This window comes from Vigna umbellata, chromosome 7 (assembly GCF_029865625.1).
Source record: "Vigna umbellata cultivar VRB3 chromosome 7, Vumbellata_1.0, whole genome shotgun sequence".
Lineage (NCBI taxonomy): Eukaryota > Viridiplantae > Streptophyta > Magnoliopsida > Fabales > Fabaceae > Vigna > Vigna umbellata.
In genome coordinates, this window is record NC_142171.1 from 22423338 (window position 1) to 22442615 (window position 19278).

At 36.5% G+C, this 19278-nt stretch overlaps 1 protein-coding gene across 1 annotated transcript; it reads left to right on the top strand.

The window, feature by feature from the left end:
• The first annotated feature begins 3883 nt into the window (after nt 1-3883).
• Nucleotides 3884-7162, top strand: LOC148195427 (uncharacterized). Its single transcript, XM_088095206.1, has 3 exons — nt 3884-6141; nt 6214-6298; nt 6374-7162. Exons 1-3 carry the CDS (start codon nt 3884-3886, stop codon nt 7160-7162), a joined length of 3132 nt encoding a protein of 1043 aa, XP_087951332.1.
• The last annotated feature ends 12116 nt before the right edge of the window (nt 7163-19278 follow it).

A 19278-nucleotide genomic window follows, 5' to 3' on the forward strand; every position in this document is an offset into this window, starting at 1 on the left:
AGAAAATGAACGTTGGGTGGCAACGTTCAAAACCATTAAAACTCACCATTTAATGGTTTTAAAGCACACATTAACTTTTGCAATAATATAATATTAAATGGTAAGAATTGGAAATTAAAACATCAACTCCTTTCCACTGATTCCCAGAGCTAATTCTGTCCAATCTCAAAATCCTGCCTTTTGCTTTATCAATAGTCAAATCCACTAAGACCCATTCTTCAAGCACATGATTGAAGTTATGTAGTCCTATAATGTAGCAAAAGTTGAACCAAATTATAAGTGAATGAAAGAAGTACAAAGCCTCCAAACTTTGCTGTGTAAAAAGAAAAAAAACAAGCACGGGAAACGAAAACACATGAACTTGCTCTGTGTGTGTTGTGAAAAAAAATATAGTGAGAGGATGAGCAGATCCAGATTAGTGATCATTAATAAGAAACTCATATTTGTGGAATTTTATATATAATAGACCCTTATATTTTTTAATAGAAAATAAATTTGTGAATATAGATAAAGAAGAAATTGAATTAATTGATAAAGAAGAAATTGAATTATTTCTCCCTACCAATCACTTTCATTTGTCTGTCACCATTACATATATCGGTTTAATTTCTTGATGAACCACCCCTTTTGAAAGAGTTCGTATGTTAACCTTTTTGAAATGTAAGTTGAGTTTGGGACTATAATGTGAAGCAAAGAAGTGATTGACTGGCGCTGCTTGTTACTTAGGAGTCCCCCACAAACATTATCTTCTTTCCTGTGTCTCTGTCCAACAACTTCTTACCATCAAACCTGTGACCAATAACAGCATTTTGGGAGGGAAGAAAAAGAATTTATCTTAAATGGGCTGCACCAACTTCAAATTCATATAAATAGACCAATAAATGTCATTGTTTAATAGTGAATAAACCAATAATAAAATGGGCTGCACCAACCTGTCATCAATGTTTCACTGACACAGCTCCATAATATATATGTATGTAATGGGTGAAACAGTACCAAAAATTTGAAAGAAAAGGAAGAACGGAAAACAGTGACAGGTTAGTAAAAACGGTTCCCAGTTGGGTACAGGGGATTGGGTAATATGGTATTGTACGTCACTGATCTAAGTCATGGTATCTTTGTGGGGTTGCATAGATTGTACGGTCTGTTTTGTTAGAAGAAAATATGTTTTAAGCAAGCCAAATTGTCTTCTTAACCATTTTTTGTTTGTCTTTATTAAGAAAGATGAAAAGAGATGAACCCCACCTTTTTTGTTTGACTAAAATCTTCACATACACATACATCAAAAATTAAGAAGGTATGAGAAGAAGCAAACATATGTATCATTAGTAACACATAAAGATAAGATAATTCATAGAATTTAAAATAAACATACCCTTAAATTGATATTTTATTTTTTAAATAATGGCAAACAGTCAGTTAAACTAAGCCTTATAAATAGTGATGATTGAGAAGAAAAATGAAGAGAAGTAGAAGAGTTGACATTTGGAGGAAGAAGGAAAGAGAGGGAGTTGAAATGAGTGATGAGTGTGGTGGGGTGTTCCCCATCATAAAAGGCTACCAGAAGATGTTAGGTGTATTGTCACCTTCTCTCTGTTTCTGTAGTGTTGCCTACTGAAGTGGGTGCTCAGTCTAGATACAAACATTGTATAAGCTTTCTATTTCCTCAGAGATTTTCGATATTTCTTCCTTTTTTTATGCCGGTTAAGCTTCTAATTATTTATATATGTAAAATATTTTCTTTAATAAATGACATGTGTTTACTACGGTCAGATCAAATTTTACAAAACTATACTACTCTTTGTTCGATAACTTTGATAAAGTGTAAAAAAGAAAAACTATAATTTAGTTCAGGAAACTTAATTTTTTATAACAATTTCAAAACGAAAAAAATACTTAATTTTTTAAATTTAAATTATTTCTTTTTTAGTCTAGAGATTGAAAATAGATGCATGCTAAATTTTAGAGCCTAAAAGTTATTTAAATCTTATTTAAAAATTTAGAATTTAAAATATATTTTTTTTTATCTCTATAGTCAATGGTATTTAATTACTTTTTATTTCTCTAAATTTAAAAATGATTGATTTTGATTATAAATTCTATTTTGATTACTATGATGTATTATGAAGTTTATATTTCAAATCATAAAGTTAACAAAAGCTTAAGTTCTTTCTATACACCATCAATACTTTTAAAAAGAATTACTGTAAAAGTTAACAAATTTATTAACCAACTAAAATTTCTTTACACTGTTAATCCACAAACTATTGACATAAGTGATGAAGAAAGAATGGATTAAGGTATGTAATAGACTAATTAAGATTGAGATGATGATAACATGAAGGATTAAGTGAAAGAGAAGTAATGTGAAGGTCTTAGATAGAAGGGTGTGTGTCTTAGGTTGGTTTGACCTTACGGCTTCAACAAGAAACATTTGAAAAGGGGCTATTAACAAACCTTTTTATCATCATTCAATCACATTTATTTTTTTACTTTAAATGTGTTGTATACAACTCTAAATATATAAAACATGTTACACACATTTAGAAGTCTAAATTCAATTGCACATTTGACATTTATTTACAATGCTTAAATTAGGTTAAACTAAAGTTACAAATGTAAATATATTTCTCTTAAAGTTACAAATCTAAATATATTTCTCTTTATCTATATATGTCAAACAAGTTTTGATGATTACGTTGTGCTTTAAAATTAAGATGTGAATATAGTTCAAAATACCAGGATAGAAAATCAGGTTATTTTTGTTTTATTCTAAAAGTAGTTCACCAACATGCAAATCCTAGAGCATGTTGGTGATGTAGCATCAAAAAAATAAGCTTTTGAAAGACATTTACCAACCTCCAAACTTCTTCTTTTTCACTCTTTATATAGTCCTCTGAGTTCATAAACGGCTACACACTCATCCCACTAAGTTAATCATGGACAAAGCAAGCACTAAATATGCTTTTAATGTTTAAATGCTTAGTTTCATTTGTTGTTTTGTTCTTTTCCTCAATAACATGTCCTAACTGTTTCACTATTGTTTTTTCCATTTTCCATAATTTTTCATGCATTTAGAATACTAGTGAATGTTCATCTATATGTTGTATGTTGATGTATATATTGTATGGTCCTGTATATTGTATGTTCATTTATTTGGCTACTCTTTCATTAAGTTAAGTAGTAATTTAGTGTCCTATGGTACTAAAAACATTCTCAATAGAATGAGAAGGGTAACAGTACCTTAAACACTTACAATGTACAAAATATGTAAACGTACTCTATAAAAGAGAACTTTCGTAATGTCAGATTATTGACTCCCCCAAATTGTACACACAACCACTTAGGATGTCAAAGGCATTTCAATACTGAGGACTTCTCTTTGGATGCCCTTATTGAATGCCTTTGACAATAGTGTTGAAATTGCCTTCCATGTTTGACTTGAGTAGTAATAGGTTTATTACTTATGTCACATGGAGTGTTGTTGTTTTGGCTAAGTTTTTATTTGTTTGGCTTGTCACAGAACATGACCCATTTTTTCAACCGTCGTGGATGGATGTACAATCGTTGTTATAGTGGAAGGAGAGGTTTGAAGGAATCTTTTGTCATCGGAGTTGAAGAGTTTGTGAAGACGGCCCGATGATATGAATATTATGCTGTTGATGGAGGGATTCGATGTCCATGCATCAAGTGCGAATGTACAAGGATTTTGAAAGACGAAGTCGTCAAACTTCACCTATACCAAAAAGGGTTCATGCCTAATTACACGATTTGGACATTTCATGGTGAAGAAATTCCTTCGACCTCCACTGCAGTTGAAAAGCGGCTTGCATTAGGTTCGAATACTATTGTACATACATCTGAGATAGACTAATTTGCCAATATGCAAGAGATGGTCGACAATGCTCTTCGTCACCATGCTGAACAAGAAGCAAACAATAATCATTATGTAGAGCCTCCAAATGAAAGCACTCAGAGGTTTTACGATTTACTGACAGAGGTAAATCTACCTGTATTTGGAGGTTCAACTGAGTCAAAATTATCAGTGTGCATTAGACTCATGGCTGGCAAATCTAATTGGAATGTGCCCATTGAAGCAGTGGACTTTTATACAAAATTGATGTTAGATTTAACGCCACCAAACAATTTTATGCCGAAGAATTATTACCAAGCCAAAAAATGTGTTTCAAAGTTGGGATTGGAAGTGAAGAAGATTGATTGTTGTGTTAATGCATGTATGTTATTCTACGACAATGACAATGGAAAAAATGATGCATTGTTGAACGAATGCAAGTTTTGTGGCTCACCTCGATATCATACGATGCATGCTGGCCGGAGGCAAAAAAAACCCATTCCCTTAAAGTCCATGTTCTACTTGCCTATAATTCCAAAATTACAAAGAATGTTTACTTCAATGCAAACATCAGAACACATGACATGGCATGATGGTAACAAAACTGAAGGATTTTTGCATCATCCTTCTGATGGTGAAGCTTGGAAGCACTTCAATCGTAAACATCCATCCTTTGCTAGTGAACCGCGTAATGTCAGACTTGGTCTATGCTCTGATGGGTTTACCCCGTACATTCAGGCGTCTGCATCACCATATTCATGCTGGCCCGTGATAGTTACCCTATACAATCTACCACCTAAGATGTGTATGACAAAGCCTTACATGTTTTTATCGTGTATAATATCAGGTCCATCTAATCCCAAATCATTGATTGATGTATATTTGGAGCCTTTGATTGATGATTTGAAGAAGTTATGGAAAGGTGTTTGGACATATGACGTTTCAAGGAAGCAAAATTTCCTTATGAGGGCAGTCTTGATGTGGACTATTAATGACTTCCCAGCATACGGCATGTTATCTGGTTGGAGCACACATGGTCGATTAGCTTGTCCACATTGCATGAAACATACAAAGTCTTTCCAATTGAGTCATGGCTGGAAAAGTAATTGGTTTGACTGCCATCGACGGTTCTTGCCCATTGATCACCCCTTTAGAAGAAATAAAAAGGCATTTCGCAAAGGGCAAGTTGAAACGGATATGCCCCCGCCAAAGTTGACTGCATCACACGTCTGGAGAAGAGTGAAAGACTATCCAAAAGTCACTGAATCTGGTCAGAATAGGATAGAAGGGTTTGGAGAATGGCATAATTGGACTAAAAGAAGCATATTATGGGAACTTCCCTATTGGAAGGACAACTTGCTAAGACACAATCTCGATGTCATGCACACAGAAAAAAATTTCTTTGACAATGTCTTCAACACAGTTATGAATGTTAAAGGTAAGATAAAAGATAATGATAAAGCAAGAAAAGATTTACCTTTGTATTGTGGACGAAAAGACTTAGAGTTGAAGGCGCAAGGTAACGGCCGATTATTTAAACCAGAAGCAAATTACACCATGTCAAAAGACGAGACAAGAATAGTGTGTGGATGGATGAAGGAGCTTAGAATGCCAGATGGATATGCTTATAACTTGTCCAGATGTGCAAATGTTCAGAACGGTACTATTCAAGGGTTGAAGAGTCATGATTGTCATGTATTTATGCAGACTTTCATCTCTCTTGCGTTCAGTTGTTTGCCAATGAACGTGTTAAATCCACTGATAGAAATTAGTAACTTCTTTAAAGATTTGTGCTGCACGACACTAAAGGAGAATTCCCTTAAAAAGATGGATGAAAATATCCCGATTATTCTCTGCAAATTGGAAAGAATATTCCCTCCTGCATTCTTTGATTCAATGGAACATATTCCAATTCATCTAGCATATGAAGCTTGGCTTGGCGGACCGGTGCAGTACAGGTGGATGTATCCATTTGAAAGGTTTATGGGTGAATCCAAACGTTCAGTTAAAAATAAAGCTAGAGTAGAAGGTTCAATTTGTGCAGCTTACTTGTATAGAGAGACAACTTATTTTTGTTCACATTATTTCAAAAACTTCATGTTATCCCCCACTCATGTGAGAAATGAAATGCAATGGAAAGTTGAACCACGTGAAGGTGCATTATCAATTTTTCGACAATTTGGTCGTCACGCAGGGAAAGAGTTCACACATTGGTTAACTGATGCTGAATTCAATTATGCTCATGTCAATGTCTTAATCAATTGCAGTGAAGTCAAGTCGTACCTTGAATATGTCATCATCCATCTCTTATCTTTCCAACGACACAATTGTTATACACTAATGAATTTCATTTGTACCAGCTCATTTCTTGTCGTCGAGCAAGTCGCAGAAGGAAATACTTCTGCTAGAATACACTCTGAGTTTCCCCATTGGTTTAGAAATCAGGTCTGTATTTTTTCCTACGTTTAGAAATCGGTTAATTTGACTCTTGCTGTCATAATTTTTGTAGTGTATTTTTAGGTTTTTAATCAGGCATTAACTCCCACAGTTCAAGAGTTAAGACATCTCTCGAATTGGTCAATGAGATGTGTCAAAGAATGGCACACTTACTTCACCAATGGTTACAAATTCCATACACATGAATGGTCTAAAGGAAAGAAAACATCAAATTGTGGTGTGTATGTGAAGGGCCTAACAGAGGGTTGTTATGATGATTTCTACGACATCATTCATAAAATATATGAGCTAGAGTACAACAGCACTACTTCTCCAAACAGAGTAGTACTTTTTTATTGTGAATGGTTTGATCCTTCTAGAGCTGGTACTAGAGTTGATCCACGCTTTAATATTGTCAAACTCAACCAGAGATTAAGATATCAACCGTTTGATCCTTTCATTCTACCAACTAATGTCCGACAGGTTTATTATGTGCCATATCCACCATGTCGCAATATTGACAAGCGTGGTTGGGTTGTAGCAATACAAACCAAGCCTAGAGGTCGCATTGACTCAAATGAGGTTGAGGAAGATGTTACCTACCAACTTGACCAAATGTCACAACCACAAGAAATTATTGAAGTTGAATGTATAACCGCATTGGTCGACCCTGATGGTGATGGCAATGAATTAGAAGCAACAATACACGGTGATGAAGAACAAGAACAAGAGGAAGAAGCAGAAGACGAAGAAGAAGAAGAAGAAGGAGAAGAAGATGAAGATGATGATGAAGAAGAAGAAGAAGAAGATGAAGATCATGATGTCGATGAAGAAGAAGAAGATGAAGATGAAGATCATGATGACGACGATTGAATGTTGGACATCTATTGTAGCAAATTGAACTATCATTTGAATAGAGTTATCTAAAATACTATCTTTTTGATGTTGTATGCAATTATTTATACATTGACTATAAAAACCATTGATCCTTCGTTATTCATTTCTTTTTTTTCCCTTTATTTGTAACAATTTCAATGCAGTAATGACAGGACAAGGTTCAGAACGTCCTGATAAAGGAAAGGGGGTAGCAAGGCCTAAAAAGAGGCAACGGTAGGCACCAAAGTATGTACTTACGGTGCCTGCTAGACTACCTACCATTGTTGCCCCTGGTACATCATTTGTGGCGCCTCCTCCTACCCCTACAGTACAACCTTCTCCTACTCCTGCAGCATACTGATAACAGTTGAAAAACTGTTATTTTCATGCTTAAAATTGACACTAAAAGCAACCTTTATACTTAGAAACTAGCTTGAAATCATGCTTTTATCCATATTTTCATAAATAAGAGAGCTGGATAGGTTTATGCTTGATTTCAGTGTTTTTGTGCAGGTTTTAAGGTGAATTTAGTGAAAGAAGTGAAGAAGGAGAGAGATGGAATCAGAAAAGAAATCAAAGAGTGCAAAAGGAGAAGTCGAAGTCACCGCTCAGCGGCAGTTTACCGCTGAGCGGCACTCAGGAAGTCACGGGAGGTCCGCTGAGGGGCAAAATGGCCGCTGAGGGGAAGAAACGAGACGTGCACTCACCGCTGAGCGGTACTTTACCGCTGAGCGGCACACTTATGGGCTTGGCCCTAGATTTTCTGTAATTTTAGAATAGTATATAAGCTTTAGGACGTCCTAGGGTTTGTATCTTTGGCAAAGACGAAGCAAACACTCTCTCTTCCACCCCTTTGAAGGAGGATCTTGGATGCTCAGGCTACCTCTTCACCTTTCTAGGGTTTTATCCTTCATTCTTTCATTATTGTTCATCTAGGTTCACCATGAATATGGTGAACTAAACCTTGTATGTTTGTTGGGGAATCAATGTAATCTTTTGAAGCTCTCATATATGGAATTTGTGCTTGCATCTTAATCTAAGATTTATGCTTTCTTTCATCATTAGTTAGGGTTTTTCCTCTTTGCTTAATGCTTGCTTTGTTTAACTCATTCAATGCATGATTATTGATTTTGCCGATACGGGAACGTACGGGGAAGTCTAAATCCGGGGAATCTCTCCCAATATTATATTGGTTGTCGTTAAGCTCCTGCACTTGATGAACTAATTATTAAGAATGCTAGGAATTGTATGAACTCGTAATTAGGGAGAAGCCTTCTTGAAAGGTACTTTAGAGAGTGGCATTAACAATGATGATTTGAATGTTGAATTCCTAAAATATATGAGAGTGGATAAGATGAAATTGACCCCCAACAACATATTCATCAATATATTTCATTTAAAGTGCTTGTCTTTTGCTTTTGCCATTGATCAAAACTCATGCATACATGTTTATTTTCTGTTTTGCATATTAAACTCCAATTATTTCGTTCTTAAGTCTTAGCTAATCAACAAACCACACAGCTAAACTAGGCCGTGAGTCCTTTGGGAGAACGATACTTGGTCTTACCAAGTTTATTACTTGAACGATTCGGTCATACTTGCCGATTGTGAAACAAGTTTGTGACATCATATTTTGGTGATCATAAATTTGTCCATCAAGTTTTTGGCGCCGTTGCCGGGGACTCGTGGTTTAACTGGTTAATTTGCGTGATTATTGATTATCTTTGACTTTAATTTTGAATTTCTGTTTTTATTTTCTGTTTTTATTTTTTCTTATTTGATTTGATTTTATTTGATTAGATTAGATTTTATTTGATTTGATTAGATTAGATTTTATTATATTTTATTTTATATTATTTTATCTTATCATCTGAATCTTTTATCTTCTGAATCTATATCTTCTCCTATATCTTTTTGTGCTAACAAATCTTTTCTAGGGTTTTGTTTTCTTGTGTATGCAGGAAGCAATCAGAACAAGGAGCAAGAAAACAACAGAACTTCTTCTTGAAGGTCTAGACGAGAGTAAACGGAGGAGAAGAATCTGAACATCTAGAGAACTTTTACCTTCTCCAGAAACTCTCTTACAATCATCACCACAAGGTTCTGTTCATAGCACAGAAAATATGGAGAACAACAATGTCAGAAGAACTCTTGCTGACTACACCAATATAGCTGGACCTCAGCACTTTAACAGCATAGCTAGACCTAGAGTCAATGCAGCTAATATGGAGGTCAAACCAGCACTGATTCAATTGGTGAAAAGCAACCAATTTAATGGGTTATCTCATGAAAGCCCATATGAGCACCTCACTACCTTTAATGAGATTTGCAACACAGTCAAGATTAATGGGGTGCCAGACGAAGCTATTAAACTTAGCTTGTTTCCTTTCTCATTGGGAGGCAATGCTAAGCTTTGGTTGAATTCTTTCCTAGAAGAAAGTTTCACAGAGTGGGAAGCAGTGGTCACAAAATTTTTAAACAAGTACTTCCCACAATATAAGGTGACAAAAGGCAAGCAAGAGATTTCTTCATTTAAGCAGGGCATGAAAGAATCACTGGGGCATGCATGGGACAGATACAAAAGCTTGCTAAGAAAAACACCCATGCATGGTTTCAAAGAAGAAGAAGTAGTCCTAACTTTCCTTGGAGGTCTTGGTTCACAAACTAAGATGATGCTTAGTGCCTCAGCAGGAGGAAACATTAACTGGAAAACTCCAGAGGAAGCAACAAAAATTATTGAAAATATGGCTACTAGTGATAACGAATTCACCATTGAAAGACGATATCTTAGTCAGAAGGAGTTGTTACAATCAAATGATGCTTTGCTTATTCAAAATAGAATTATCTCTCAACAGTTGGAAGAAGTAATTATGAAGCTTTCTCAATTACCACAAGAAATACAACAGGTCTCAATGGTTCAAGTGCAACAGCAAAAATGGCAAATACAATCTTCTCCAGTTGAGAAAACAACAAAACTTGAAGAGACTTTCCAAAGATTCTTGAAGACAAATGCGTCTTATTGTCAGAATGTGGATGCTGCATTTAAAAATATGGAGGTCTATGTTGAGAGAATAGTTGACAAGATGAAACATGATAATCTCAGAAAGGAGTGTAAAATTGTTGTGACCAGAAGTGGCAGAGTGTTAGAGGAGAGAAAAAAAGAAAGAGAGGAGAAAGAAAATGAGAGTGAGAGTGAAAAAGAAACATGTGAGTGGAAAGAAAGAGTTGAGAGAGAGAAAAAGAAAAAAGAAGAAGAGGAGAGGAGAGAAAAAAAGAGAGAGAAGAGAGAGGAGAGACAAAAAGAAAAAGAGTGTGAAAAGTCACTTCCTTATCCAAAGAGTTATTCAAGGAAGGAGAAAGAAAAGCAGTTGGAAAGATTTATGGAGTTGTTTAAGAAGCTGGAGATCACTATACCATTCTCTGAAGCATTGCAACAGATGCCAACATATGCAAAGTTTTTGAAGGAACTCCTCACAAAGAAACACAAGTACATTGAAAAGGAAACTATCAATGTACAGGGTAACTGCAGTGCAATCATACAGAAACTACCTCCTAAACTTAAAGATCCAGGAAGCTTCACTATTCCATGCACCATAGGAGATGTGAAAGTTGGAAGAGCATTGATTGATTTGGGAGCTAGCATTAATCTAATGCCGCTATCCATGTGCAGAACAATTCAGGGGTTGGAAATTAAACCAACCAGAATGGCTCTTCAATTGGCGGACAGGTCTCTAAAATATCCATATGGAGTGGTTGAAGATGTTCTAGTGAAGGTTGACAAATTTGTATTCCCAGTGGATTTTATTGTGATGGAGATGGAAGGGAATAGTGATGTTCCTCTTATTCTTGGGAGACCTTTTATGAAGACTGCTAGAGTTTTGATTGATGTAGAGAATGGTAAGCTTAAATTGAGAGTTGATGATGAAGAAGTCACTTTTGACGTATCCAAGGCCATGACATATCCAAATGATGACAAAACATGTTTTCAATTTGATGAACTTGATGAAGTTTGTATGGTGCAAGAAAGGATGGTGCGAAATATTTCTCCATTGGAAAAAACTCTCATTGATGCATGTGAAGATTTAGATGAAGAAGAAGAGAAATTGGTTGATGAATGTCTGATGGACTTGGAAACATTGAAAAAGAGTCCGGAGGAAGATCCAATATTCGAAATAATTGATAAGGAAGAAGCAGTCAAAGCACAGACACCAGAATTAAAAAGATTGCCATCACATCTGAAATATGTTTTTCTAGAAGAAGATGGAACAAAGCCAGTCATCATCAATAACTCTTTATCTCTACAAGAAGAAGAGCAGTTGATAGAAATTCTGAAAGCCAACAAAGAAGCAATTGGGTGGTCAATATCAGATCTCAAAGGTATTAGCCCAACTTATTGCATGCACAAGATTTTTATGGAAGAAGATTATAAACCAAGTGCTTAACCACAGAGAAGGTTAAATCCTGTTATGAAGGAGGTGGTCAGAAAAGAAGTGTTGAAACTGCTAGAAGCTGGTATCATCTATCCAATCTCTGACAATGAATGGGTGAGTCCAGTACAGGTGGTTCCAAAAAAAGGTGGGATGACAGTAATTTATAATGATAAGAATGAACTTATTCCTACTTGGACAGTTACTGGCTGGCGTATGTGCATTGATTACATGAAGCTGAATAAAGCTACTAGGAAAGATCATTTTCCTCTTCCTTTCATGGATCAGATGTTAGAAAGGTTATCAGGGCAGACTTTCTATTGTTTTCTAGATGGATATTCTGGATACAATCAAATTGTGGTAGATCCAAAAGACCAGGAGAAGACGACTTTTACTTGTCCTTTTGGTATCTTTGCATATAGAAAGATGGCTTTTGGATTATGTAATGCTCTAGCTACGTTTCAGAGGTGTATGCAGGCAATTTTTGCAGATCTCTTAGAAAAATGCATTGAAGTATTCATGGATGATTTTTCAGTTTTTGGAAATTCTTTCCAAAGATGTTTGGCTAATTTGAACACTGTCCTCAAAAGATGTGTTCAGACAAACCTTGTTCTTAATTGGGAGAAATGTTATTTCATGGTAACTGAAGGAATTGTATTGGGGCATAAAATCTCTGCTAAAGGAATTGAGGTAGATAAAGCTAAAGTTGAAGTCATTGAGAAACTACCTCCACCAACAAATGTAAAGGGGATTAGAAGTTTTCTTGGTCATGCTGGGTTTTATAGAAGATTCATCAAAGATTTCTCAAAAATTGCTAAACCATTGAGTAATCTTTTGATGAAGGATGCTCTTTTTGTGATGAATGAAGACTGTCTGAAAGCTTTTGACACATTGAAGAAGAAGTTAGTGTCAGCTCCAGTAATTGTAGCGCCAGATTGGAATGAAAATTTTGAATTAATGTGTGATGCAAGTGATTATGCAATAGGAGTTGTCCTTGGCCAGCGGAAAGAACAAAAGTTTCACCCAATTTATTATGCTAGCAAAGTTTTGAATGATGCTCAATTGAATTATGCTACCACAGAGAAAGAATTTCTGGCCATTGTGTATGCTCTAGAGAAATTTAGACCTTATCTTATTGGGTCTAAGGTGACTATCTATACAGGTCATGCAGCTATCAAATATTTGTAGACAAAACCAGATTCTAAGCCACATCTGATTAGATGGGTACTACTGTTGCAAGAATTTGATGTAGAAATCCGTGATAAGAAAGGAAGTGAGAACTTGATTGCTGATCATTTGTCACGGTTAGTCAACAATGAGGTCACTAGCAAGGAGTCCAAAATCTGGGAATCTTTTTCAGATGAATCACTCATGTATATTCAGCAGAGGCCCTGGTTTGCTGATATGGCTAATTTCCAAGCTGCAAGGGTCATGCCAGAAGACTTAACTTGGCAACAACGAAAGAAATTTTTGCATGATGCCAAGCAGTTTGTTTGGGATGATCCTTATTTGTTCAAGATTGGAGCAGATAATCTTCTGAGGAGATGTGTTACGAATGAAGAAGCAGAAGGAATTCTCTGGCATTGTCATGATTCACCTTATGAAGGACATTTTAATGGAGAAAGAACAGCAGCAAAAGTCCTTCAATCAGGGTTTTATTGGCCAACTTTATTTAAAGATGCTCATAATCATGCTAGAAATTGTGATAAATGTCAAAGAGCAGGGACAATCACTAAACGCCATGAGATGCCTTTACAAGGTATTTAGAGGTTGAGGTTTTTGATTGTTGGGGTATTGACTTTGTTGGACCCTTCCCTCCATCTTTCAACAATGAATATATTCTGGTGGCAGTGGATTATGTGAGTAAATGGGTGGAAGCATTAGCTTGTCCTAAAAATGATGCTAGCACGGTAATTAAATTCCTGAAGAGGCAAATATTCTCACGTTTTGGCACTCCAAGAGTGTTGATCAGTGATGGAGGATCTCATTTTTGCAATTATCAGCTAGAGAAAGTACTCAAACACTATGGAGTAAAACATAAGGTAGTTGCACCTTATCATCCACAAACCAATGGACAAGCTGAGGTATCTAACAGGGAAATAAAAAGGATCCTGGAGAAAACAGTGACTTCATCAAGAAAGGATTGGTCACTCAAATTGGATGATGCTCTTTGGGCCTACAGGACAACAATGAAGACGTCTATGGGATTATCATCATTTCAATTAGTCTATGGGAAAGCATGCCATTGGCCAATGGAATTGGAGCATAGAGCATTATGGGCTTTGAAATTCTTGAATTTTGATCCTTATGAAACTCAATGCACACGCAGAAGGCGGATTTTAGAGCTTGAAGAAATGCGGTTACATGCGTATGATTCATCCAAGGCTTACAAAGACAAGATTAAATTTTATCATGACAGGAAGTTGGTGAATAGAGTTTTTAATCCAGGACAACAGGTACTATTGTTCAATTCAAGATTGAAGATATTTCCTGGGAAGCTGAAGTCAAAATGGACAGGACCATTTGTGATAAAAGAAGTGCATCCGCATGGAGCAATTGAAATATTTAATCCATCTGCTGATGATCCACAGAGAAGTTGGGTGGTAAATGGTCAACGTCTCAAGCCCTATCTAAGGGGAGAAGTGCAACAATTTTCCACAATGATGTTGTTGGTTGATCCTTGAAAGTTTGGGTCAGGCTCGTGACGTTAAACAAGCGCTTACTGGGAGGCAACCCAGTATCTTGTAAGTATTTTATGTTTTTAGATTAGGGTTTGATGTACTCTATTGGAAACCTGGTTTGTTATGATGGTTTGCTATTAACTGTGATTGTGTGATAAGTAATGCTTGATGATGATTAGTGATTGATTGATGTTGAGATAGATGTGCACATAAAATGCTTATACAGGTGATTCACAAGCTTTGTGAACAAATACAAGATATTATGATTGTGATTGTGAAATTAAGCAGGATGTGTATGTCAAATGTGAATGAGCTTATATGTGAGGTTTTGAGCTCCAGAATTGTTATTGATTGAATCCTATTACTTTGGAAACATGAATGATTTTGCCCAGGTTTTCTATGATTGAATCAATTGCTTGTTTTGCATCATATGATCAAGGCCGTGTTGGAACCCTTTTTATTGGCCAAATTCATAAAGTTAGCCCACTAAAAGAGAACACTTTGTGTTCTATCCTTTGAACCCTTAGCCTCGAACATAAATTGAAAACCCTTGTTGAAAAGCTTTACCTTGAGTTAAGTAGAAAATCTTGTGTGGTATTGTTAAATGTTCAAGTTTGGGGTCGTTGGGAAAGCATGAAAAAGGAAAAGCATTGAGCTAAGAGCTAAGAATTAAGAATATGAATATGCAAAGAAAAAGAAAAAGAAAAGAAAAGAAAAAGTAAAGCTCAATGCAAAAGAAAGTTGGGAATGAATAAGAATGATTGTGTTGTTATGATTCTCTTAACTCAAGGATTTTGTGATCCAGAAAAAACCAATTTTCTTGTTAGCCCAGCCACATTATAAGCCATTGAAAAGTCCTTGTGATGATGCATGCTTGTGAATGTTTTTGATTGTGGTAAAATGAAAGGCAAAGTTGATTCATGTGACATTGTGATAGTGGAGTGAATGAGTGAAACACTTTACCTCTTATACACTTGTGTGTTGAGTGAAACACTTTACCTAGTGAGGAAATATTCCATAAGCACATGAACATCCATGCTTAATTGATTGATCATTCATGAAAAATAGCATTTGTTGGAATTTAAATGACTTTGTGAACACTAAAGCATGTGCACATCTTGATTGAACTCTTGGTCATAAGTTTGAGTGAAGTTGTTACTTATCTTGAAAAAAGAGGATTTTTGAATGAGTGAACCATCATATGAATTCGTTGAAGATTGAGTTACATCTTGTTTGCTTGAGGACAAGCAAAGTTCTAAGTTTTGGGTTGTGATAACAGTTGAAAAACTGTTATTTTCATGCTTAAAATTGACACTAAAAGCAACCTTTATACCTAGAAACTAGCTTGAAATCATGCTTTTATCCATATTTTCAGAAATAAGAGAGCTGGATAGGTTTATGCTTGATTTCAGTGTTTTTGTGCAGGTTTTAAGGTGAATTTAGTGAAATAAGTGAAGAAGGAGAGAGATGAAATCAGAAAAGAAATCAAAGAGTGCAAAAGGAGAAGCCGAAGTCACCGCTCAGCGGCAGTTTACCGCTGAGCGGCACTCAGGAAGTCACGGGAGGTCCGCTGAGGGGCAAAATGGCCGCTGAGGGGAAGAAACGAGACATGCACTCACCGCTGAGCGGCACACTTATGGGCTTGGGCCTAGATTTTCTGTAATTTTAGAATAGTATATAAGCTTTAGGACGTCCTAGGGTTTGTATCTTTGGCAAAGACGAAGCAAACACTCTCTCTTCCACCCCTTTGAAGGAGGATCTTGGATGCTCAGGCTACCTCTTCACCTTTCTAGGGTTTTATCCTTCATTCTTTCATTATTGTTCATCTAGGTTCACCATGAATATGGTGAACTAAACCTTGTATGTTTGTGGGGAATCAATGTAATCTTTTGAAGCTCTCATATATGGAATTTGTGCTTGCATCTTAATCTAAGATTTATGCTTTCTTTCATCATTAGTTAGGGTTTTTCCTCTTTGCTTAATGCTTGCTTTGTTTAACTCATTCAATGCATGATTATTGATTTTGTCGATACGGGAACGTACGGGGAAGTCTAGATCCGGGGAATCTCTCCCAATATTATATTGGTTGTCATTAAGCTCCTGCACTTGATGAACTAATTATTAGGAATGCTAGGAATTGTATGAACTCGTAATTAGGGAGAAGCCTTCTTGAAAGGTACTTTAGAGAGTGGCATTAACAATGATGATTTGAATGTTGAATTCCTAAAATATATGAGAGTGGATAAGATGAAATTGACCCCCAACAACATATTCATCCATATATTTCATTGAAAGTGCTTGTCTTTTGCTTTTGCCATTGATCAAAACTCATGCATACATGTTTATTTTCTGTTTTGCATATTAAACTCCAATTATTTCGTTCTCAAGTCTTAGCTAATCAACAAACCACACAACTAAACTAGGCCATGAGTCCTTTGGGAGAACGATACTTGGTCTTACCAAGTTTATTACTTGAACGATTCGGTCATACTTGCCGATTGTGAAACAAGTTTGTGACATCATATTTTGGTGATCATAAATTTGTCCATCACATACCCTTCTACTACCCTTCCAGCAGGCCCTCTTCCTCCTGCTGTGATTATAACCCCCACTCCTTCCCCTGTGGATATTACCCCCACTCCTCTCCCTGACCCTACTTCTATACCTTCCTCATCTTGTATACCGCCCTCTGAGACTGTCACACCATCTGCTGATCCAGATTCAAGTGCTGATGGTGAAGGTCTTGACCCGCCCCTAGCTGATCGACCATGGATTGAGCCGTATGGTAAAGGGTAAGATTTTAATCTCTTGATATAATTTGATGTTTAAACCCTAGTGTAATTCAAAGGACTTTTATTATGCAGGTTTATTCCATCTAGGGTTGCTTCCTAGGCCATCACACGTTCAATTAAGCAACAGTTTTTAAGTCCATGGCCTACTTGGGGAGCAATACCTGATGACGACAGAAAGCCATTCTGGGAGCGCTTTTAGGTGAACAATCCATTACACTAATTGTCCCTCTTATTTTAGTATGTTCTGTAATCAATGTTTGTTCTCTTTAATGTTACAGATGAAGGTGCAGTGGAAATCTGAACATGAAACACAGATACACAAAAATTTCCACATGAAAGCATCTCATCGACTGTCAGAGATGTTTAGAGATGCTCGCAATGCAGGACAGCGCCCTTACTGGCTGGGTGAACAAATTTGGAACTCTTTACTGGCTCATTGGAATTCAATAGAGTTTCGCAATAAGTGTGCCAAAGCTCAGAGGAACAAAGCATCTGAAAGGGGTGGCACCCTGCATACTGGTGGGTCGATCACCATTCATGAGCATGCCATTCGTATGGTATAATTTCATTACATAACTTTTTCTTTCATATGTACACTTCTAATTCTATTTCATATGTACACTTCGAATTCTAAATTTTGTTACAGGCACAAGCTTTGGGACGGGCGGTCCATGTTGATGAGGTCTTTGCACAAACTCATGTAAGGAATGGCACTAATCAATTCGTTGATGAAAGATATCGGAAGACTCATGTAAGCAATTAACACTATTACTATCACTAATTTTTCATTTAAGTTATTCTATCATTCCCTAACATTGCTTTTAATGTTTCAACAAGAAGAATTTTCTACGAGACTTTCACAGGTTAGATCTGAACATGAGTCAGCTCCTACACCGGATGATGCGAGTAATGCAGAAGATGACATCCGTAGGACACAGTGCCGGGTCGACATCATTGGTGGGAAGAAAAAGGGACGAGTGTACGGTGCAGGACAACTTGCTGCAAACTATACAACATCCAGAGGAGGTACTCTTAAGCACCAACCTTTTTCTTCCACCACTACTCCTGACGAGGTCGTTCTCCGCCTCACGCAGGCGCTGCAACAACGTGACCAGGAAATCACTGATCTGAGAGCAGAGTTTACAAACTTTAAGGCCCTGGTCATGAGAGTGTTGCCTGAAACTTCACAGAATGAATTCAATATCCCTCCCACCCAGCCACCACCCTCCTTGTCACCCGCTGCCTCTGAGCAGCCCACATCAATCCAACCCTCATCACTCCAATCCTCATCAGTCCAACCCACACCAGTCCAGCTATCAATAGAAGAGTAGGATGATGAAGATCATTTCGATGAAGACTATGTACATTATTAGTTTGATTTTGTTTTTACTTGTTATAGAAACATTTGGATATTAGAAACATTTGGAATTTAGATGATTTCGATGTTAGATCAACTGTATGACTTTGGATGTTAGAACATCAATATGTTACATTGTTTTATGTTTTAACTATAAATTACATGTTCTATGGATTAATGCATGTTCTATTTCTTAATGGATGTTCTATGGATATTGATTAGTGATTGCATCTTTGAGATGCACATCATGCAGATCTGTATGTACTTGAAAACTGTTATGCAGGTCTGTTTGTGCTTGAAACTGTTATGCAGGTCTGCTTACGTGGTTAGTTTCATAAGAAATACAATAATCTGTTATTTTTTCCTGCAACTTACCGAAGGCTTTTGCCCCTCGGTAAATACCCATCTCAGGTAATTACCGAAGGCTTTTGGCCCTCGGTAATTACCGAAGGCTTGTGGCCCTCGGTAAATACCGAAGGCTTTTGGCCCTCGGTAATTACCGAAGGCTTTTGGCCCTCTGTAATTACCAAAGGCTTTTGGTCCTCGATAATTACCGAAGGGCAAAAGCCGTCGGTAAATGTTAGCGACAAGGGATTTACCGACGGCTCTTTGACCGTCGGTAAGCCGTCTGTAAATGTTCTTTTTTGACGGTTTCTGGCTGTTTCCGAGGGATTATGGCCTTCGGTAATGCCCTTTTTTTTGTAGTGTATGACATGCATATTAAAATAAATCTTGGTGAGGGAAACTAGTTTTAATGAAAGAAAAAAACAAAAACAAATTTGTTGGGACATGCTGATAACTTTAAGTAGGTGATTAAAAAAATTAAATTCAACTTTGTTATAGGTTTCCCCAACTA